The following is a 25,503-nucleotide window of genomic DNA, read 5'->3' on the forward strand; positions in this document are numbered from 1 at the left end:
TTTCAATTCCTTTTAAGCTCATTAAAGAGTTTAAATGGCTTCAAACCATTCGGGATATATTATCCCAAGTATTTTTCCTTTAACCATTTCTTTAAATTCCTTCTTTTCTTTTTGGCTCTCCTTTTTTCCTCTTGATATTTTAGAGTCTCTTTTACACCAACTAGGGTGTACCTGGAGTGCGAAGCAGAGTTCTCGCTAGTAAGCCGACCAGCAAGTAATTCAGAAGACATCCGGTCTTACCCAGCCTCGTTACTGGCGTGACTAGGGTCATTTTTTGTCGGATTTTGCCATTAGGTCTTATGGATAATCATAATTTCAAAGAAGAATGATTCATCATCGTGTTTCAGATTTTCAAAGATCATTAACTACTCTAACCATTTTAAACACATTATAGTATATATTTACTGAATAATTACTACTAGAGATATAACAAGCAAATCTAATAAATAAATAAAAAAATCTATATCTTATATAAATCACAAAAAGCAAACTTAATAACAGAGAGTAAACTGCAACATCCCGTATTCCTACAGTAATTTAATATACGGCATCATAAATATTTAGTCGACGGGACGCCTCTAGTATTTTCATATCTGCAACAACGACGAACAATCTTTTATATTGTACAGGTGTTACATAAATCTCAGGTCGGACGGCTGCTGTACCGTCGCAAGAATTCACATTTAGATCGTTTTAGAGTAGAATAGATCGAAAGCGGTTGTCTAGATCTCTTGCTATCTTAGACCTGGCTTTTGTAATCCATCTCAGCTCAAAGAAACATTTTTATTCTTGAATATATCTTCAAGAAATAGTGCACACATATATTTGTAGTTTCCTGTTTTACTCTTAAATATATTATATTCATTTAAAACGTATAATAAAACATTACAGATATGTTAAAGACTCTACATTAATACGTGCTAAACCTTCATATTATGTACTATGTCTATCCAATAAAATTAACCTAATGCTGCTACTATTTTTAACTATTATGATATATTAACTGATAGTTCCTTCTAGTCCTTTAACAGCTGATTTTCAAACCAGAACTAAGACTTTTTATATTTTTTCATATTTTTCTCTTTAGATTCTATTTATTAGCATCTTGCCAAGAGTTTTAATGTTCTATTATGATATATCTATTTCTACACAGAACTTGCAATAAGAAATCATCCTTAATTTTTTTATATGCTTTTGAAAACTATATTATTTTAAAAGCAATAACTGAAAGCTCCGTTAGACCTTTACTTGAGTTAATTTTACCTAACGGTGTGTGAAGGGATGACTTATACCCCTAAAAGAGCTGATATCCCTAGGTATTCTATATATGCCTTCCAGATTAACAGTTATCTCTAAAATAACTGTATTAAGTTTTTATGTTATATATTGAATATAATATAAAATATATTTTCAATATAATTTATATTGAAAAATCTGTTCACTGTTTTTATACATTTCATAAATTTAATCTCGAATAGGCCCCACATCAATGTATGTAGACGCTTTCTTTTCGGTGAATCCAACATTATATTGTTTTTCTTTTTTTTTGACAGATTTAATTACTACTATTCAGTTCAGCTGTAACACATTAAAAACATTTACTTAAATGTTGATAGTATATTGATATTTTAATAATAGGTAAGAACTTCTCTTTAACTCTCTTTTTCTTTTTAACGCATTTTACTGATAAGAAGGAACCCTAAATCCTGTTAGAAATTATTGAGTAGTGACGTAATCTGCTTTTGACTAATTATTTATTATCTTCATTTATCTTTAATTAGAGTAATTACAAATATTAAACAGCGATTTGAAATTTACCAAAATAAACAAAGCAACACGACAACATTTGCCGGTTTATAAAGTCTTACATTTTATATCACTAATGTTTTGAAGAATTTTGCACATATTTGACAACTATGCGAAGTTTATAGGATAAATTTGGTTACATGTTAGGACGCATAAGACTATATTTTGTCCTTTTTTTGACTAAAATAAAATGAGAAGAAAAATATTGTTTTATATTGTCATTCCCTTCTGTGTTAGTTTCTGTTTTTCATATCGGTTTCTATGATCAACATCTATGCTTTTGTTGGGACTGTTCACTGTATCTTCCATCAAAAATTATGTAAGGAATTCGTCCAGTTTCCATTCTACACATAGATCCAAACCATATGACATAAAACATAAACCATATTTGAATGTGTTTCTCAATTGTGTGCTCGTAAGTCCTCAAGCTTACTGATGCCAGACTATAGCACCTGGAGCCATATAGAAGAATTGACAAAATAAACGGTCGAAAGAGGTGGAACCACACGTACCCTTTTAGGGAATCCTAGAGCTTAACATATTCAACTTATTACTTCGATGGTAGTTACTACTTTCTTTTCCTGTCTTACTGATCACAAGTACTAGAATTTCTGCATTTTATCTGACTGGATTCTATCAGTTGACAGCACTTTGTTATTTTCTTCATTAACTCTCAAACCATGTGGCTCTACAATTGCAATCAATGATTTGATCACTTTTGCCGCCATCTGAGTTAGGTTAACCAAAGCCTTAAAGAAAGTTTTGCAAAATTGGTATATTTTTTTACAACATGAAACATAATTATGGCGCAAAAACTAACTAAATTATTTTCATACAATTAAGGTAATTTATCATAAAATTTAATCTTCCTTGAACATTAGATAAATGCACTAGGCAATATACTCCATCCACATATTCTTTATTATGCGTACTGATATAATTTGCTGCCGGGGTGATTGAATTTGCATTCTCCTAATATTATCTTTTCCACGGATGTAAACTTTGACAAAGGATAATGTAGTCTCCAAAGCATTCAAAGTATTTTCAAAAGTGATTAAGAATGTAACATGCATTTGCATAAATTCTCCAGATTCCTCATGCTTTGATAAATTTCGAATTTCAAAGTGTTAAGCATAAGTAATCCTAGTACAATATACAATATAGTATATACGCAGTAATCTCGCAGCTTGTTGTATTGATCAAAACATATTATTAAAATATGAACTGTCGTAATATAAACCCTGTAGCTGCATTAATCAATGAAAATAAAAAAAACAGTCCTAAAAATAAAGCAATTATATTTTATCCCAAATGTCGAAATATAAAAGTAAGCCCTCGTAAAAGAAACATTTTTAAAACGTAGTATATAGTTTCACATTAAGTGTTAAATTAAATCTCTCTTAATTTTCTCCTATTCACTGTCTCTCCTTATTTCCTTTCTAGTTTTATTTTTAAGATCGTCTGACGCTCTATCCCGTATTTGCGAAAAATTACAGGAAAAAAGAAAGTGGATTCATGCAAATGAAGTCTTCAAGACTCGACTGAGCACAAAAGCAAACAATGGAACCAATGTGGGCTTGGTAAATTTTTTGTCGTCTCATTTACAGACACTGGCTGTTAGACTGGGAAATGTATCTTTTATACTTTTAAAGAATACTGAAGTTTGTATTATCCTCGACAAAAAGCATTATTAAAAAGTTATTTTTGTTACTTTATTAACTATTTCCGACAAGTCAATTATCAAAAAATTGTTTCATGTCTAGTATGACTCTATTTATTATGCTATAATATGTACAGCTACATAAATATATCATAGATTTTAATCAGAAGTATCTATATATATAAAACTGTCAAAGCTTATGAAATGATTGCAGGATGATGCTTCAATAATTTAAAAATACTGATTTTAATATCAGTGGAGGCCCAAAAGAGCTGAAAGACGGTACTTTTCTGAATAGTATATGAAAATTCAGCTCCAACTCTCAATAAACTTCCAATCATCTTAGCAGTTGATGAATTAACCATTCTAGACAGTGGTATGAGATAGAAGCGAAAGAAAAGGAGGAAGGGGGAATATCTACCACACAAATTGATTGAAATGTATCTTCTGATATTATGTTTGCATTGTTTGTCCAGCAAACCAATAGAGTTTATCGCAGAGTATTGCGGTCACTGGTGAAAGTGAATCTACTAAAACAATTCCAACTTGGGTTAAGTTATGGGTTAATTCAAAATGGATATTCACACCGACACTAAGGCAGAATAGTCATGACCATAAAGCTTTACTCTATACAATGTTCTAAAACTGAATGAAACTGTTATTAAAAATGTACTCGTAGTCATAACGTTATTAATCACCCACCAAGAATATTACCTTGTGATTACAATGTCATTAAATGATCGATGCATTTTCTGCATCAGCCAACATCGCTCTTTCGACACGATAATGCCAAAAATATGAGGAAACAGTGTATAAAGTAATCTAAAATATTTTGATTAGTATATATTTTACCTCGGTTATTTTCTTAATAAATATTTTTTTTAATAAAAAAAATATCTAGACCAACAATGGCATCTAATACATTATTTGGACTTTCCTGAATAAAACTTAATCGTTATAAAGAATCCCAAAACTCTCTTACTCTAAATGTGTACTATATATACTCCACGTGTAAATATTGGTGGAGAATTATACCAAAGTTTTGCAAGATAATTATTTACACTTCGAACCTCTGTTGCCCCTTTTCTTTGAGTCTGACCTATTTGAATATAGATTGTGCTCGTGCTATTGTTTTGACTGAAATAGTTGCTTTTACTAATATTACTACAATTGCCTAGACTGTTTACGTTAAGTGTTATGGATTTTATAAAATATAATTTATTGTAACCATGTTAAAAATGAAACACTTAATTTTACATAAACTCGCAAATTTAAGTATCTATGAAAGAGGTTAATTATATAAATAAAAAGAAACGACAGTTTCAGCTACGAGAAAGCGGGTTAAGTATTTTCAATAAAATAATTATTGCCTGTTTACCCCAGATCACGAAGTTAATTAACCAATCCCGGAAGAAAACAAACAACGAATTTTCCAACGTGAAATGACAAATAACTCCCCAATTTTCGGGAATAATAAATTGTGCTGGCGCCAAACTGCACCAATGGCACTAAAAAGATAAATCTCTCTCTAGACTTAAAATTTATTCCAGATATACATAGCGCCAGCTCCATAGCCCCATTAGACTTTACTTACTTGATTTTCGATGGTTTCTAGTGATATTTGGCGAACTTATGTCCTGTTTCAAAAGTTTCTTTACATCTATGTTCTTATTGAATTAATAAGAATCATTAATAAATAAATAAAATGATGCAAGGTATTTTGACAATTATATATATATATATATATATATATATATATATATATATATATATATATACATATATATATATATGTATATAAATATATATATTTCAATTAATACTGTTTTAAAATAAACAATTATTATTAAAATGAGATATACAAAAATTAACGTTGAGAACTATCGACAGAAAACGACTATCGACTGTTTCGGTCGATACTTTCCGTCTAATTAGTTTCAGTTATTTCTAGTTCAGTCACGACTGGTTTTTAACGTAAATATATTGTTTTATATTTTGTTTATAAACAATGATAAAAAAATGTAAATAACAATGTACAAAAATAAAGCAGCATATAGGCATTTTCAATATTAATTAATAACGTAATAGAGTAAAAAGGTGTTTGATTAATAAATAGTGAAATAATTCTGCATTTGTGTTTTATGTATCTTGTCGACTTTTTCAATTTTCTAAGTCTCTCGATATTTGTTCAAACCTTTTGAATATTAAAACTTCTTTAATTGAAATTTCAACGAATAATAATCTTAAAATATTACTAATTAGCAATAAATAAAATCATTATTTTATTTAATAGTAGTGCGGTAATTATATAGTTGATAAATATTTTTTGAGAAAATACTAAATATTTGTTAGGGGTCATTACTCCATTCCTCTTTACAATCAAGTCAAATATATAAAATGTAAAACTAATTTTATATCATTCCAAACATCAAAATACGATGAAATATATTTGGAATTATTATTACTTTCCCTTTATCACAGTGCTAATTAATCACGCTGCAATTTAAAGTTATTTAAAATGAACTGATCTGTACAGCATAGAGAATCAAACAGTATCTCCGTCCTTTCATCTCTCAAAATTAGTACAAAGGAATTCGTACATCCCTATCTATTACCACGAATGGAAGAATAGTTGAAACGTGCATTCGACTACTATTTTCAGTCGCTTGTTTTCTATCTATCGACTAGTTTTGAGTCAATAGTTCCCAACGTTTATAAAAACAAATATACAGAATGTTTTTAATAAACAAAGCTTTTTCTAGCTTTTTTAAACAGTATAAGTCATTGAATGGTCGTGGCTATGTCGCGATCTTTGTGATGATATCGGTTGCCTAACCGAACCGAACCATATCGAAATCAAGAAGGCAGGGGTGGGGTCCGTGGACGAAGGTCGGTGTCAAGAAAACAATTGCCGATTTCAACGGCAGATGTTTCCCTGTTTCCGGTAGGGTTTCCGTTTTCTTATTATTTGCCCCAAAACCCGAAGATGATCGAGGAAATTCCGAATCATATTGGTTTTGATAGTTTCAGCCCTTTCGGTATTGTAGTTACGACTGTAGAGAAACAATCAACAGACCAGCATTCAGTTTGACAAAAGTTGACATACTTTACCGTTTTTTTAGTAAATACTTTCTTATTGAAATTAAAATAAAAATATTCTCAATACGAAGTGTACCAATAATTTCTAAGGTTCTAATAAATTAATTATAAATTTACGTTTTAATACTACTACAAAAGTGAATTCAAATAGTTATACAGACAATTCATCTATGAATATGTTTAAATAATGATTAAAAAACTATATTTATTCTTATTTTTATCTATTATTCTTCGGCATAAGTCATAACTTCTATAAAGCATCTGTAATGAAAGTCCTCAAAGACGATAAAGCCTATGAAGCCTTTTAATTTATTATCCAACAGTCTGATGAACTATTTCATCATAGCTAATTTGTTATACAATGGTAGAAGTATGTCTTTTCTCTGTATATAAACATAGGTGCCTATAAACCAAGGGTAATTTGTATATTCACCTCTGCTGACCAAGTAAAATATTAACCATATTTAAATCATTACCAACAGACCATTTAAGATTCTCATAAATAAATATTTGCAGAATCAATTTAATAATTTGATATGTTTCTTTTAAGAATGTTGGGAAAATGGCATTTGGTGCAAATTGAATTTCCATTACGTGACATTTAAAATACATTTTATAGATGTTAATGAAGAACCGCATATTACTAGATTTACATTCACATCATATTTGCACGAGACCAATATCACCAACCAAGATATTAATAGAATGTAAAATGTTAGTAGACAAAGCAAAATTAAAGAACAGCCTGAACAAATGAATATCCATATTGGAGATGCAAAAAATAGGAAATCAAGGTTTCGTAGAAAAATTTTAAAAAAAATAAATATCAAGGTACAAAGAAATATATATATATATATATATATATATATATATATATATATATATATATATATATATATATATAGCTCAATAGAGAACCAGTGGAAGATTACGTAGAAAGGAGACTTGATGGGTATACTTAAAAAGTATATGAGATACAGGACTGATAAATAGAATCTAGGATATTTTGCGACATTATTTCAATAAATAAATTTTTCCTTTTCAATAAAATATGGCAATATGGTTCACTTTCTAGATTTCTGCATGGTGTAGTGAAATGAACCCAACAGATCCAATAAAAAATATTTTATTTCAGTGTTTCCAACAGTTTCAACGCTTTTTTTGATAAATGTAGATCTCAATATGTAATCCAAAACAACTAGTATAAAGATCATTAACAAAGTATGTGATATTTGATATGTGTTTTGTTAATATTTCAAATTCAACAAAGTACACCTATATCATGTCATCTGATATATTCCATGCTCCTATACTAAACCTAGTCCTTAACGACAGCAACTGAAATGTTTTTTATTGTAAATTTTGACCGGTAATTCACTTCTCACCAACACTTTGGTTCACTAATACGGGCGCATCGGGTACTCCGTATGCAGTAGGGTGTGTTCCTTGGCCAATAGTCAATTTCTCACTATTTCTAAAATGCTGACGTATATATCATCCCTTTCTTAAACGTATTCGTGTTCTTGGGTATTTTACCCATTTTCCTTTACCTTAACACCTTTTACAATCGTATTTGAAACCATTCTCAGCAGAATTGATATAAACTGTTAATTATTTTAAATATAAAAAACGCATACAAATCAGATATGATTCAACAACATTTTACAACTAAGCAAGAATAAATAGGAGAAATGAACTAATATCAACCTAACTAACAATCCTTCCTAGGACTTTTTCTGTTATTTTGTCTGTTTTATATATACTCTGAGTCTTATTTTTACCAACTAGAGTTCATCTGGATTGGAACCCCTTATTAAAATAGGCTCCGAACCACTGTATTCCGGATTAAGCCTAACGACTTAATTGACCGACTATTGATTAGTGACCGACTTAAGCATTATCCTAGAAGACATCCAGTCTTACCCAGCTTGATTGCTGGCGTCATTGGGATCATTTTCCTTGTCGCATTTTGCATCCTTGCTTTTTGGACAACCGTAAATATAAACAATCACGAACAAAAATATACAACCAGGTCCCAACATGATTCGAACCCGCGACTAATTTCGCTCAAAAACTGTGGATCCAAGGCAACGTGACTTTTAGTTTTGGAGCTTGATATTTAAAAATACCCCTTAATACTGAATATAGTAACAAAAATTGTTTATCCTTACGCTACAATCAAATCAAATCAAACGAACCATAAATGTTTATAGAGCAAAGTATTTTCGATTCCCTTATCTATCAATGCATCCGTCGCAACTTTTACATCCTCTTTTATAGCGCTGTTTATCGATGAAAGGTTAAAATAACTTTAAACAATAAACGGTTTATAAATCGTATCAGTTGACACGTTGTCCCCGTTTTTACGATAATGTCTGTTTGTCCCCAGACCCTTTTAAGATATTTTACGCGCGCCTTCTCAGCCGTAAAAGGAACTACAAAAATGTTGCAAATTAACTGGCCGACTTTACGGTGGCACATATTTCCTGGCGGTGGAAAAAATTACTTATGACAAGAAATCGCCACAATAAAAGGCCATATTTAACGCGCCACCAGCGGGGAAAAACACAATCAACAATCGGGCGTTAAAGTTGCGAAAATAATGATATTTTTAAAATGTACACGCGACTTTATTGACCATAAAAACACCAGACCAGTTGGCATCATTAGGAAAATTCAACTCGCAGGGAACGACGTACTGTGGTCGGTGTTTGAATATAAATTATTTGCTGTGGAGAAGGTTAAAGGGTTTAAGATTCCCGATAAAAAAAAAACAATTATTTTTTCAGCCTATTTCCTAAATAGTAAGATATTCTATCAGTTCCCGATGTAGACTTTATTTTTATACAAGCCTAACTAACCTTTAATTTCTATATGCCATTGTGTCAATTGTCATTTACAAACGATTTGACAATGGTAAAAAACACTAAAACATAACAATCTTCTAATATTATTATTAAACATTCATTATATTATTTCTAAAGTAATATCTTAAAGTGTATAGGATATTGAACTCATATTTATTTTGATCAATGATATCAGTTGGGGAAACTACGAAGTGTCAATCAAAACCAACTGCTTAATATAGTTTTGTTAATGAGTCATTTAGTATATATAGACTCCAATGATGAAATGCCCAATTACATCTGCGACATTTATTACTTTTTGTTTCATTTGAAGATATCTGCTGACGAAAATCATCAAACAATTTTGGAAACTCTCGTGTCAGTGCACCATCGTACCCCAAAAGTCAATTGTAATTTTAGATAATTGAAACTGGCTATTCTGGTATCAATTACAAAGAACGGTCTGGAAGAACTTGGTCAATGAAAATAAATTGGAAAACTTATTGGATGAATATCAAGATCAATCAATTAAAAGATCAGACGACTTGCCAGAAGCCTTTAGGACAACTTGGTGGTGGGATACATCCAAAAGGAGGGAAATTGGTACCCCAGGAATTGCCTAAATTTGAACATTACATGAATTCAAAAATACTTTAAAAAACTATCTAAGTTGACAATGTGATGTCTAAACAAATATAAAAAATTGTTCATTGGCCCACTAATATAACTTTAAATTGAAATATACATAGAAGATTTCAATATACATTGAAATATACATCATTATTACCACATATATGTTTAGTTCTTGGTGCTGGTGAGATTCGTATATTTTAAAAGAATCTTTGGAGAAAGATGCATTATAATTTTCAGTCTTCCAGCTTCTCTATTTCATTCGTGTGAAAAAGCATCATATACACCTAGTTCTATTTAAAAATACTAATGTGAAGTGAATAACTTCTGTCCTCTTCGATAGGTTCAAATAAGAGATCTGTGAATAAACAAAAATTATATATTTCAATTCAATAGTGTCCATGAAACATATTAAAATATTTGCTATTTAAATTCCAATTATGAAAAAGCACCTTGGTTAAGCAATCCATATTTAGAATTATTAAGGTTTGGATATGTAATAATCTAGTCCGAAAATAATCAAAGAACAAACCTTCGAAGCTCATAAACAATTCCCTTAACTTTGTCTTTGTTTACTTTTAAAAATTATACTCCATTTTAACCATTACATCACGTAATAAAACATTTGTTCCATTTTTTATATTTAAACAAATCTTTAACTTAAATTCTATAAAAAGTTGTTATAAAACCAAATTATCGACAATAAAACTTCAAACTAAAAGCAATAAATATATCAGTTCATTCTTTATTTTATAGTACATCCGGCCCTCTGGTGGTCCCAAAGCTTAAAATATGGTCACGATGCCTCCCAAGTTTTATTTTTCTATGCTTTCATTCGAATGAAATAGTCCATACTAAAATTCAATTACAATTACTCGAATCGATAGTCATTTTTATTCGATAGATCCATCAAATGAAAATGAGTTCCCAATGCTAGTCATATTCAACGGGTTTAACAGGTAGTTAAAGTTTTTAACAGTTATTTGTATTGGTATTTTGTACTTTTAGCACCAGATATCGCTGATCAAAGTACACGCCAGCCCCTAATATTTCATATAATCGATATAAGTGTCACATATTTATGTGAAATATTGGAGGAATATTACACAACACGTACAACATAATCCTTTGTAAACAGCAAACATGCACAGTAATCGTCAAACGAATTGATCCTTTTGTTTGTTTAAGTAATATTACGAGGACATTTCTAAACCGAACAAATAGTGTAATTGGCCGGCGAATTCCTGCCACCGGAGTAGATGCAAACCTCTTTAATAATCAATTAAACTTTGACAAGAAAGTTGGTTTGTAAAGTTATACCTCCGGAGTACCGGAACGAAATCCCGTTACCTTGAACCATGCCAATATTGGTATTTGCAGACGGTATTCCTTTATTAATAGAATCTGGAGATTTCAATTTAGAGCCGAGTATTAGAATTCCTGTAGATATAGATTTAGTATGACGGGGGACTAGATGTTTCTAATATATGGCTCGATAAGAATATTATTAACTACACTATTACTAAACAAGTTGATGTTGAAGAAACATGTTCAGTAATTTTTTTATATTTTTGTACCATTTATATAGGTCTGGCCGTAATAAACTTGTACGCTAAACCTCTCAGTTTTTAGGGTCAAAGTTTAAAATTAACTTTACCCACTCACTTTCTTTTCTTTTCTGTAGGTTGGTATATTTTTTCGTCTTCCTTCCTGTTAACAATTCCTGAAAATATTCCTTTCATCTCTTCATTATTTGACATTGTTTAATGTTTTTCTTCATCTTTTCTCCAGCTTGTATCCATTTTTTTATTTCGCTTTACTTCCATTTTTTTCTTCCGGCTAGCATGCTTTTGTTTTTAGTGAGATCTTCTTTTGGTCATTTTACCTATCAATTTCGACACATACAATAATGAGATCTTAAAATAATTCCAAAGTTGTTCAGTTTATTGTTTTCTGTCATCGCTACTGTTTCATTTATCTGTCAAGTTTCAGAATATCTTCTGATTATTGTATCATGTAGTAGCTCTTATAACTGAAAAACAGCGTTGGGAACACGACTGAAAATAGTCGAAACAGTCAATAGTCGCAAAACAGTCGAAACAGTCAATAGTCAAAAAACTAGCGACTGAAAATAGTAATTATTATTTTCAGTTAAATGTACGGTTCGACTATTTTTTCAATTCGTTATGTCAGATAAAGATGTACGAACCCTTTCTTGTACAAATTGTGAATGGCGAAAGGACGGAGATAATTGCTTGGAGCAGTTAATTCTATATGTGCTTATATTTTCCAATATACAATTTATAATTTCATTTTAAACGATGTAGAATTACTTTTATATTTGAATGTTTTATAAATCTGTAAAAAGGAATGGAATTTTTCTGTGGAATAGAATAATACCCTACAAATGTTTTATCGTATTTTAATATGTTAATTGCTATTTTTAAATAATATACTATAATAAATATAGACAATACAATAGAACTTAAAGAAAACCTAAAAACTAAATATGTAGTATAACCATAAATAGTAAATGAAAATTGAACCTAATCATACCTAAATATACCTAATCATAAAAAAACTAATCCATGACATAATTAAAGATGATCGCATAATAACAACTAGAGCTTTTTTAAATAAAATAAATGCTTCATTTATTATTGAAGGGAAATATTTTTAACAAAAATTGAGAAAGTAATCGAAATATTACCTATTATTGCCATAAAAACAGTCAAAAATATTTTAATAGTTATCAATCATAATTTTAATCTTTTTAACCTATTATAATATTCTTGAAAAATATCGCTTCTATATTATAAATATATATATATATATATATATATATATATATATATATATATATATATATATATATATATATATATATATATATATATATATCTATGTAAACATATATTGAGTACATTTTTGTGAAGGTCGTGGCTAGGACGACAAAGCTAGAACGTTAAAAATAAGTCGAATGAAACTAGTAGAATCAAAAATAGTAACTAAAAGTAGTCAACTGAAACAGTCGATAGTAAAAAGTAGTCAATTACTAAAGTAGACAGTCATTTTCAGTCCATAGTTCCCAACGCTACTTATAAACTTATACACTATTATAGTTTGAAATTGTGAACCCCTCTTTATTGACTCTATATATGACTATCTAGCCTTATAGTCATCACTACTAAGTAGCGATCAGTACCTATTTCTGCTTCACGTCTCACTCTTGTGTCCACAATTTTTTTCGTCTGTTTAGTTTTTCTAGCAATATTGATTGATTATTCATGTCTGCTTTTTACGATCATATAGAACACAAAAATCAAGCATAATTACCTTTATTATTTCGGACATTTTCTTGGTATTTTCCGATTAGTGTATTATACAGGAAATGAATACATAACCTATGCAAAATATATATAAACCGACTTCAAAAAAGAAGGAGGTTCTATATTCGACAGTATGTTTTTTATAAATGTTCATAGATTTCTCTGTTAGATGTAGACCGATTTTCAAAATTATTTTTTATCGGAAAGAGTGCACTTCCGAGTTGGTCTCACTGGAACCAAGTCAGAATCTGATGGTAGAATCTGGGGATATCGAGGGAAAGCCTCAAATTTCAATAGCACGTACCAGGTTTTCACATATTTTTGTATCTAAACTAATCAGATATTGTCGTATAATGTTATTGCTGAGATGATGTGGCGGAAGGCACAACTCCTGATGATGAAATCAAGGAGCGGACCGCCATATCCTTCAGGAGTTTTTGGTAAGGGTTTGCTTACCAAAGTCGTTCAATGCAAAAGCCGTTCAGTTCATTTTTAATCACTAGCCATAGCATATGGGAATCCGTAGAAATATTGTAGGAAGCTGGCTCTATGGTGTAGTGGTAAGAGCGTTCAGTTAACACGCGGAGGTCTCGAATTCGATTCCCGACGGAGGCAACGACTGTTTTTTGTTGTTCTAGTTTGGTTAGAACATTTGCTAAATCACCTAGGTTCCTTACTTTCATTCATAATTTCTTTATTCCAATTTTCCTCATACGAGCCGAATCTTTACTTGGCCTACACATTGTAATACTTAATACTGCGTAAGTTATTGAGTAAATATCTAGCACTGAAAAGAGAAAAATAATATATTTAAAAAAAAAAGAACCGACTTCAAAAACTAAATAAGGAACTGACTAAAAAGTAAAAAAATAATTAAACTTAGATTTTCACACAAAAAATACGTTTCAAAATAAAATATGTGCATAATAATCGTTGTAATAACTAAGTAAAAATAAACAAAAATCTTATTTAACCTATCTACTACGCGTATTTTATATTCTACTAAGACATACAGACAATTTAGCTTAATACCTACCTGAACCTATTATCTATTTAAAATATTATTTTAACTATTACCAAATGATCAGTTTGAAGTGAGTTCTGAGCCCAAACAGTACAACAATAATAATTTTTTTGACTTGTACATATAAATAAACAAGGAGTAAAACAAATCTAATTTTTTGCTCATAACGTAACAATGCATACTTAAACCTAGCCACATCTTCGACTTTCCGGTGCAGATGAGGTATTCAAGCACATAAAACAATATACGTAAATTTTCTTGAAAACGTAATAACTCCCATAATATTCACCCAATACAGTTATTAAACAATCAAACGTGACCGGTAGATTTAGTGGTTTACCATTCTCCATTCTAGAAGCCTATTTACTGAAAATCGTCTGCTATACATTCAGTGTCTCAGCTACACTCAATAAAATTACAAAACTGGTTATGGCTACCCAAGTGTATTTAGGAATATATTATGGATCCTCACATGATTTAGCCATTTCAGAATAATTAAAACCAAGCATCGCCCGTTAAAAACAATACGTATAATATGAAATATAATGTAAAATTTATGAAACTAACTAGAAACAGAACCTTCCCTAACTCGCAACCTCGCCTACTAATTAATCCGTACCACCAACTGAAGTAATTTCAATTTAACGATATAGATATCTTTTCGTTTAACAATTCGAACACGTCCAGAACCATCGCGTCGCTCTCATTTAAAATTCAAATTCACCCTCGGCATATATACATATTTTAATGTCTATTTGTCTATGGGACCAGTCATGTGGCTTTCGTTGATTTAATTATGCCCATGGCTAAATATTTGGAGAGCCGGTCGTATCAAAAAAAAACCGCTCTATTTTACACTTTATTTCTATTTTCCGTTGTAAAATTTAAATTGCGAGGTTTATCTCAAATGTCGTTGAAATAGAATATTCAAAATTGTTGAATTAACAAAATATTAATTTTATTTTATGGATGTTCAGTCTAGTTAATTTTCTTATTACTTTTTAGATGTGCTCAGTAGAGCCTTAATTTATAAAATTAATTTATTGCTATGGTTCTGCCATATTTGCATTAATACTTAACGAAGATGAATGCTGGATAAATAGATCAGTATATATTTCTCAAATTATAATTAAATTGACTTAAGAATACTTAAACTACAGTTAAAATTAAAACCTTACATACTATACAAGTCCAGCGCTTTGGTTCGCTTCAATCTTCTGATTTCCTACGTGTTGTCCAGCAGCTATATTGGCTCAACGTTCCTGCGAATTAATAACTTTATATGATGTTTTCAGCTGCACTTTCAGTTCAATTAGAGCATTGGTAATTAATAAAGAAATATTATGTTGGAAATGCTGAATTACTAGTTTGATGTTTTAGTGCAACCCCAGAGACCTTAGGCAAATGAGGCTTATTTAACAAATTCAACACAGCAATAACATTAAACAGTAATCTTAAACGATATAAATAGGGGCTTATCTGGACTGTACCTACAATTTAACGTGGGTTCCGAACCACGGTCATCGGCATTAGGCCTACCGACTGGCCAGTGACCAACTTATAGATCATCCCAGAAGGTATCCGGTCTTACCCAGCCTGGTTACTGACGTGACTGCAATCATTTTCCATGTCGGATTTTGCACTCTTGCATAGAACAATCACCAATATTAAACAATCACAAACATGAATTTACGACCATGCCCCAAGAGGATTCGACCCCGCGACTGTCGCAACAGTGTATGGAAATATTCAAAATTCGACAAAATCGACTTAATTAATATCTATAACTAATATTTATAACTAGTAAATTATCCATCAAAACGTTGCGTTGCCTCAGTCTAGATAAATGGAAAGCACAAGGAGAAGCAAATACACATCTCCTCTTGCTCTTCTTTGGTTGATTTTCTATATGCTTCTTGTTGTTGCTAATATGAGGAAAAATATTAAATTAATTTAATCTGAAGTCCTTCCTGAACTTTTTATAATTTCGGCAGTGAACACATTTATAGTGGGTATTGGAACCAAAACATAGCTTTCGCATCACAAGCGTGCCAACCTAAATTTAATCCGCTATGTATTATTTAGATGAAAACCAGGTTTAATAAATTTTTAAAAAAAAGTTAATCAACTACATTAAAATTAAGCTATGACCACATTGAAATATATAAAATAGCATAATAATAAAGAAGGGAAAATGGACAAAAGAAACAAATGGAAAAGAAATCCATGAAGCAAATTAACAATAAAAAAATTGTAGTGAGGCTCCAAACTGAAACTCAAGATATCCTGTTTTTTAAACAAGTTGTTTACAAATTAAGTCTCAGAAACATCAAAATATATTTGAAGAAACATTTTATATATAACAAAACAACATTTCAAAAATGAACAAAATATATTTTACATCCTACAGCAGTATTATTTATATAAGTACATAAAAACAAGCGTGTAACCTTTAGGCCAAATGCCAACGCATTTCTTGAGTATATTTCGGAGATTATCGATTTTGTACAATCATTTACTTGTTTACTATATTATATGTGTATAGATCTGTTTATATATGATATGTAAAAAAGTTATGAATTATAAAAAGATTTTAAAACACAAAAATTTAAGTTTTATTTAAAATACCATTTTAATTTATGGATAGAATATGCGACTATACAAAAAACGGCTACCCAAAACGGCACTCAGGGTTTTTATCCATTAGAAAACCACCTAAACATTTCTCACTCGCTCACCATTAAGGTAGTCTTAAAACAGATGGACCCCATGTGCAGTCCGCGATATTCACAGCCGTAGCGCGACAATATATAACACCTTTCTCCTAAAAAAACGGAAACAAGGATGTACGTGGTCTTTACTCCATCTTGACAGCATATAGTTGTAAAATTGTTTTTGATTAACGATTATACCTTCATCCGCCAGTTTACCTTTCAAATTCTTCGAAATGTCACTGTTTCTACCTAAATTTCTACGGTATCCTTCTATGGACTGATTTTCCAAGTTTTGGTGTCTCCATATTCCAATAGTCAACGACATTAATGAATTAAGCTACAACAAATTGTCTTTGGTGGCCGTGGCTGAACTGCAAGGTTATGCTGCAATTCATGTAAATTATGTTAATTCACAACAACCTCGGTCCGTCTTGGATGACCTTACAGCTTGATTTCTGATGCATGTGCCGGGAGTCCACGAGCTAGGGTTGTTTTTTAAAGCTTGAATGCTTCTTACTTGGAATAATTTGCTCTCAGCGTTCTTTAGTCACCTTCAATTCACCTTTCGTGACCTTACAGCTTCAGTTACGATATACCAAGGAATTATTAATAGTATCGGAATGATTTCCGATCCATCATCAATATATCGTCTTTTCTTGATAATTAATTTGATACCAATTTATTGATAGAATTGCAAAGAGAACAACTTCATGATTTCCCGAACTCATACCAACTAGTTTACTACCTTAGTTTACTTTAAAGTACTATTTTATTTAACGCAAAAAAGAGAGAACGTTCAGTGTCGCGGTTTCGATCTATTAGAAAACAGACCAACTCATTTCACTCGTTCAGGTAGTTTTAAAACAAATGACCCTTGCCCATGACCGATGATAAAGAGGCGTAAATATATATATATATATATATATATATATATATATATATATATATATATATATATATAATAGAAGTATGATAGTGATAATAGATCAAATAGTAACTGTTGTAACTAATATAGTAACAATGTTGATTTATTACAGTTGTTCCCGAAACACGTCTAGTGGGTATACCAACAACAGACATTGAGGACCTTAAAGACTCGATAGCCATCCGGTGCGTGGTGAGTGCCAATCCAAAAGCATCGGTAGTGTGGAGACGCGAAGGTCAAAATCAACCAGCTAGCCTACAAGAACTGCTTCAGTTCAGTCCAGCAATCAGACAGCACTCCGGTTTGTACACTTGTCACGCTCGAAACAAGGCTGGCGATTCCGTACCCATCAGGGTCCAGGTAGATGTCAAATGTAAGTGAATGAACATTTTCAATATATAATGAAAGCGCATAAAATTGAACATATTTTAGATCTCGAATTAGATGTAATAACTATTAATAGCATATTATAACTGAAGTTAATGTAAAACAACGTGGAATCCATTTAATTAACTATTATTGCATAAATATATGTCTGTATTAAACTAAATTAGAATTATATGAAATAGGATTTAGTGTACTATTACAACGAATGATTTTAATTATAATTAAACATTGCTTTATAATTAAACAAGTAATTGATTATTATAGGTTTCCGGACTTGAAATTACTTATTTCTATAAATTCTATAGTATATTACTTTCAACTATAAATAATTTAATGACTTCATGCACTCTATAGATGCAAAAAAATAAAAGCCTCTAACAATATTGGTTAATTCCTTAAACAGATATAACGAGTTGGAAAGAAAATAAATCCCTTTAAAATAGCTACCAACATCAACATATGAATATCAAAATTGTTTTATGCATATATTCTCTATTTTAATACACAAACATATATTACTTCATGTATTATTCTATATTTACGTTTATAATTCTAACTATTTATTACTTATGATACTTTGTTATAATGTCAGTGGTGTAGTAATTTAAACTTATCAATACTTTTTGACTATTGAAACTGAAATTATATTAAACTAAATGCCATTTATGAAGGTTAGCGAGTTTTAGTTTTTGAGATATTTCAGTTATTTTATTATGTTTTAATATACGGAAAATTGTTTACAAATTTTAGTAACATATCATTTTTAAATTTATTCTGTTGACTTAGTAAATTTTGGTCGAATTTCGACCACAGGGCGATCACTAGCTTCACTTATTATTGGTCCAATCAACAAAGTATTTATTAATGAACTTGAACGCATGAACTTATTTCAGTATTCTTGCAGTTACAAAGCATCGATACTTCATTTAAAAATAGAATCAATGAGAAAGCAACCGATCATTATACACAACGTTTCACCTTTTGTAGTTTGAAGAATATAATATAGATAGAATACATCATATTTAACTCAGAAAGTAAACCTTCACAACTCAAGTTAATATATTTTGATCATAATTTTCATGTGCTATAATATATTATAGAGCATTCTTTTGAGATTTGAGAACAGGAAATAGTCGCTGGGGCCAGATCTAGAGAACACGGTGAATGAATTGATTTTTGCCATCGTTTTTACTGACCTGTGACATGGTGCATTTTCTTGGTGAAGCAGCACTTCCTTTTTCTTCAAATTCGGCCGTTTTTCGGCGATTTTGTCCTTCAAACGGTTCACTGTTGATGGTCCTTCGTTCGAAAAAACATATGGATTTAATTCTAGTAGCAGCATCTATATGTCAGACCGGGGACATTTCAATTGACCTGAACAAAGTATTTATTGATGTCATGAAATTGAATGAATGAACTTATTTCAGCATTCTCGCAGTCACAAAGCATTGATACTTCTTTTAAAAATAGAATACATGAAACAGCAACCGATGAACATTATACACAACGTTTCGGACTGGAAATTCGGCGCGCGTTCCCGACCACGTCAAACGTGAGTATTAGATTAATAATCCGGACCGCAGCGAAAAGGAAAATCAATTTTCAATCCTGACCGTACCAAATAAACCCATTTATCTCGTCCAATTTAAAACTTCTCCGGAGATTCGAATACGATCAGAATGAATACAATAAATATCCCAGTCGGAACCGTTCAACATGAAATATTTCATGCAAAACCGCCCCGAATAAGAATTATAAATGATTCGCTTTACAAGGACCAGCCCGATGGGGTCTGGAAATTTTTCCAGCTCTGATCGACGACCAAAAAAAAATACCGGTTTATAAAAACACGGCGATGTTTAAAGGCCGCTTAATTAATTTTAAAAAATACAAAACGGTTCTGTCTACGAGACATATTTCGAATTTGGAGGTTCTACAATAATATTTGATGAAAAAAATATGTACTTTCGAGGCACTGACATTCTAAACTCATAAGTATAACAAAACATTTTAAAAATTTTGTTCAAAGTAAAATATTAAGCATAGTTTTTTAAATGGTTAAATTTTTTAATAGATTATTTAATGTCCATATTTTATTAAGTCTCCTTTAACCTACTGGTGTTAACCAATGGCCTCGGCATTAAGCCTACCGACTGGCGAGTGACCAACTTATAAATCATCCCAGAAGACATCCGGCCTTACCCAGCCTGGTTAATGGGATAACTGGGATCATTTTCCTTGTCGGATTTTGCACTCTTAACCAGAAAAATCAAAATATTAAACAATGACAAATATAAATTTACCGCGACTATCGCAACAGTAGCTGGACCGTCCTGTCGCCTTTACCATTGCGCCAACCAAGCCGGCTTTTGCATGGGATTGGTCAGTGATGGTGATATCTTTGTGAATCTTATTTTTTTACTAACGAATCTTTTTACTATTGTACGTCATTTGGTTATTCTATCTATATTGGATAACACCTCCTATAGCTCCTCCGTAGTAAAAACTGTTTTGGAGTACTTTTATAAAAGATTTTAATTGTTGAAATGCCTGACACTAGATTTTGCCACTTCTTGTAAGTTGTACATAAATTTGAAGAATATAATATAGATGGAATACATTATATTTAATTCAAAAAATAACCTTTGTAATATAATGTAATAATGTAATATAATAAATATAATATATAGATCCTTTTATAAACACAATTAGTATTAAAATAAGAAAAATAAAATGAAATAATATTTAAGGTATACAAGTACAATTTATTTATCAATATATAAACATTACAATAACAAATGAAAGTTATATTTCTATAGAAATATAGTCTTTTTGATCTCATTCACCCATGCTGCAACGGTTGTAGTGTAATTTGTATGTCTTATACCGTGTAGAATTCAATCGATTTTCTTACTAAGTATCTTTACAAATAGGTCTAATATATTCTAATTGCCAGGGCTTAAATTATTTCTTAATTATTAAATTATTTAATTCGTCCAAATATCCATTGCAACTTTCAGCTAGTTTGACATTAATCACTTTTCTAGCTCATTTTAAGCTGATTTTTGAAGTTATTTATATACATTCCCAAATTATTTTCATGCTTTACAATAGATTTGATGTATTGTATTTCATATTTATTTCACTTTCGGGTCAGTTTTCTGTCATTCTGAATACACTTTTTTAAATTCCTGATCGATTGCCCTCGTAATTAGAAATGGTAATATTTTTACCCAAATAGAAGGTCGCGGTTATAATAAATGACGACTTCGTTGTTCTTTTAATGTTGTCTTTCTACACCTATTCAAATCTTCAAGCGGGTCAAACTACTATGTTTTTTGCATACCACTATGATTCACATTATGTTTCTCATAACTCACAGTTTTAGTTAAACTTCGTTGTATTTTAATAAAAAACGGTGCATTACTTAATTTATTTTGTTATTTCTTTATTACATTGTTACTAGTCGTTGCCAACCAACCTACAATTGTTTCTTTACGATCGCCTAAATTAAATATATATACATAGGAAGATCCATCACCTTAGTCTCTGTCTATGTGTTTACACTGTTGTTATGTCTATTAAATACTCCTCACTTCACTACACTCTACTTCCTATCTTGATATTCTCCACTAGTTACAATTTCGATATTAACATCGGAATGGAATCAAAGACATGAGGAGAGTCTCCTTATTATTCTCTTAGTTTACTGAGTAACAGTTGCTATTTGAGCCACTTCCTAATACTGGAAGGTGGTTAAAGCTGGAGAACTGTGAAAACATTCAATCCACCTTAAAAGATCTCTAGAACTGCGATACTTATTCCCAAACGTGAAGAAATTATTAGAATTTTTGCTAATCCAATATCAACCTGTCTTTATAAATAAATTATTCTCAATAAGTTTTTTTATGATAAATAATTATTTTGTCTTGGACAAATTTATTTTGGTTTTCTGAGAAGGCAAGGCCTGAAGATAGCAGATGATTCTCCCAAAACACAGGTTAAACTATAGGTTATATATATATATATATATATATATATATATATATATATATATATATATATATATATATATATATATATATATACATGCATTATGGAAAATACATTAAATTTTAAAAAAACGAGACACGTCTGAAGCCAGCACGTCATCCGATATTGAAAGGGAAAAAAGGTACCATTTGTCTCGTTCAATTTGAAAAGTTTTCGGTGCGACTCGAATACGATCCGAATGAATACAATAAATATCCATCTCGAAATCGCTGAACATGAAATATATCATGCAAAACCCGAATAAGAATTATAAATGAGGCCTTTTTACAAGGACCTACTAGATAGAGCTCGGTAATTTTTTATGTGGCATGTTCCCGTGGCTTTCCGATATCGCTTCCATAAGGGAAAATAAAAAGCAGATTGTATTGTTATGTCATTTATTCGGGAATAAATAGTGACGATCGCGTGAAACCGAAATCGCGCGCATATTTCGTCGGGATTGATACAACATTATCGTCATATTTAATGCTGTTTATTGTGTGTTGTCATTTTCGTTATTTAAGGTATGTCAGTGGATATTAGTTATTATATTATACATTAACAGTAGTTGTTGTATACATTCCAATAAAACAGCCAATGTACGTCATCATAATGTATAACGTCAACATGTCGCATCAAATTTGAATTTTGATTGTGACAAATAATAAAATTCCAATATAAATAAAATAATGTTATCAAGTAGAATTTATTTTAACTATCATGTTACATCTAAGGACTTGAGATACAGTTAAATCATTTTGATAGCACTGTATGTCATCTGTTTTTCTTCTGTTACTACTTGCATACATTTTTACTATAATTTTCTACCTATTCCTATATAACTTTTGATTAAATAACTGGATTCATGCTAATAATTTTGCTATTGGTTCCCGCGCTTACATCCCTAAAGTTCTATATACAGTCACTATTCAAGTAAATCCCTTGAATCACAAGTCTTAATTTCCACTTGTTTTTAACACAATTCTACCATCTTTTAGTTTCATCCTCGGCGTGTCTTATGGAGTTCATCCAGACCAAAGATGTTATTGCAGAGGATACTTCTTCTAACATATCCAGAAAGTTATTGCTTGTGTATTATTTACCATACCCTATACTAATTGGATTGGATTTAATATACAGTGATAGGGAGAAAGCCGTAATACTCTGAGGCATATTTTATTTATATTTTCTAAGTAATAGTTTTAAATATCACGCTCTTCAGCATGGTATCTTCAAAACTTTAATTCACTTCTTCATTATTGCTCTTGTACTTGGAGGAAAACACTAATTAGTCGTAGAAGATGAAACCATTCTTGTTTCCATCAGGAATTGCCTTGATAGGAGGTGTCAAGAGCTACATATTCCTAAGTTATCTAAGCATACGTTCCAAAGAACAGACTTTTCTATGAAATAATTGTATTATATTATGTTTATATCAAAAAACTTACTCACAATTTTTATACATTTCATAAATTTAATCGCGAATAGAGCTAACATCAGGGTGATATTGATTTCGTCACCCACTTCATATGAATGTCTTCTCTTTGGTGAATCCATCATCTTTATTCGTAAATATTCAAAATACGTTATAAAAATGAAATGTAAAGAAATTATAGTGGAAAATATAGCTATTTTAGCTATAAATTCCACTCTTCATTTTTCTAAACTTACTGATGATTATAGAACATCTATGATGTAATTATAATATTATATATCAGGTCTAAGTGTGAACAAAATTATTTTAAAATGTCTGAATTGTTACCGAGTAAGTTATATTTGCGGGAAGTTCAAGTTTTTTATTTCAATTTGAACAGAAAGGCGACTGAAGGTCATCGAATGCTGTGTAAAGCTTATGGCAACCATGCTCCATTGAGTTGAAGATAAGTAGCTTTCCGGACAACCAAAAAAATCCAAGGCGAAAATTTGAAGGCATTACTCACTCAGAAAACAGCCGGAATACGAATAAAAACACAACAATGTCATTTTTCAGCATGATAATATACGACCGCATGTTACAAATTCGGTATAAACGTACTTACAAGCATTACAATTAGATATGCTACCTCACCCGCCGAATTCTTCAGATTATGCTCCTTTCTGATGCTGCTTCTTTCGATGTATGAGTTGTGAGCTCTGTGAGCAGGGCTTCCTTTCATATTGAGACACCTAAAAATGCGTCAATTCACGAATTCACGAATAGCCTCAAAACATAAAATCATTCTTTCGATATAGAATTTGTAAATATGCATGAAACATGGGAAAAAGTAGCAGATATCGATGAATAATACTTATATGGATATATATATATATATATATATATATATATTAGTCTATAATATTATCTAAATTAACCATTGAATCATGACTAAACAAATTGTAGTTGAATGTAATTTCAGGAGACGTCCTGGTCCACCGTAACGACCGCTGCAGCATTAATTAATGGGCAAAAATAAAATGGGGCATTCCTCCGACGTACACATGAAACTTTACCGGTGTAGCGGGAATAAACGGGTCACAACTAAAGCGGAATAATTACCGTTTCGAAGTCCCATCTGTCATTCGACTGTCACGCGATATATTAAATATGATGTCGCTGCTTTAATGGACGGAAGTGGTTGAAATAAATACCAGCGCCAGTGAGAGGAAATTAAACGCCTAATCTAATTTGTAATTTCACCTATTTGTTCTGAGCGTGACGATATATAAAGATTGATCGCTGAGGACGTTTAGACCGAGGTCGTGGGTTATTTTCGTTTTTCTGCCTGGTAGACGCTGTTAGAATTTATGTATGAGTCGAGAACAAGCTACATGGAAAAAATATTGTATGTTTTACCCTCAGTCTATGGTCAGTAATAATTTAACATATTTAATTCAAGAATTCGTTCTAAACGTCCCATATTTATAATCAGAAAATATATTAATATAAATTGTGAATGTATTAAAACTTTTCTTTAAATCATTACAAAACAGCAAATGTGAATAATGTGTTAAGACAACGACTAATTAGAGCAATAATGTTATTACGTAAAAACGTAAATATTAAGAGAAATA

The 25,503-nt window shown here is 30.8% G+C and overlaps 1 protein-coding gene across 2 annotated transcripts in view; it reads left to right on the plus strand.

The window, feature by feature from the left end:
• The window catches only part of LOC143198586 (kin of IRRE-like protein 1), a 684,992-nt gene that overhangs the window by 583,446 nt on the left and 76,043 nt on the right, over positions 1–25,503 (plus strand). For both annotated transcript variants that reach the window (XM_076407904.1, XM_076407905.1), the window contains exon 6: positions 18,146–18,406. In XM_076407904.1, the coding sequence (XP_076264019.1) occupies positions 18,146–18,406 (261 nt within the window). The remainder of the gene's footprint in view (positions 1–18,145; positions 18,407–25,503) is intronic.

Source organism: Rhynchophorus ferrugineus, unplaced genomic scaffold (assembly GCF_030347505.1).
Source record: "Rhynchophorus ferrugineus isolate W39M unplaced genomic scaffold, kcgeb_rfMv2 rfM6, whole genome shotgun sequence".
In the NCBI taxonomy this organism is placed as follows: Eukaryota; Metazoa; Arthropoda; class Insecta; order Coleoptera; family Curculionidae; genus Rhynchophorus; species Rhynchophorus ferrugineus.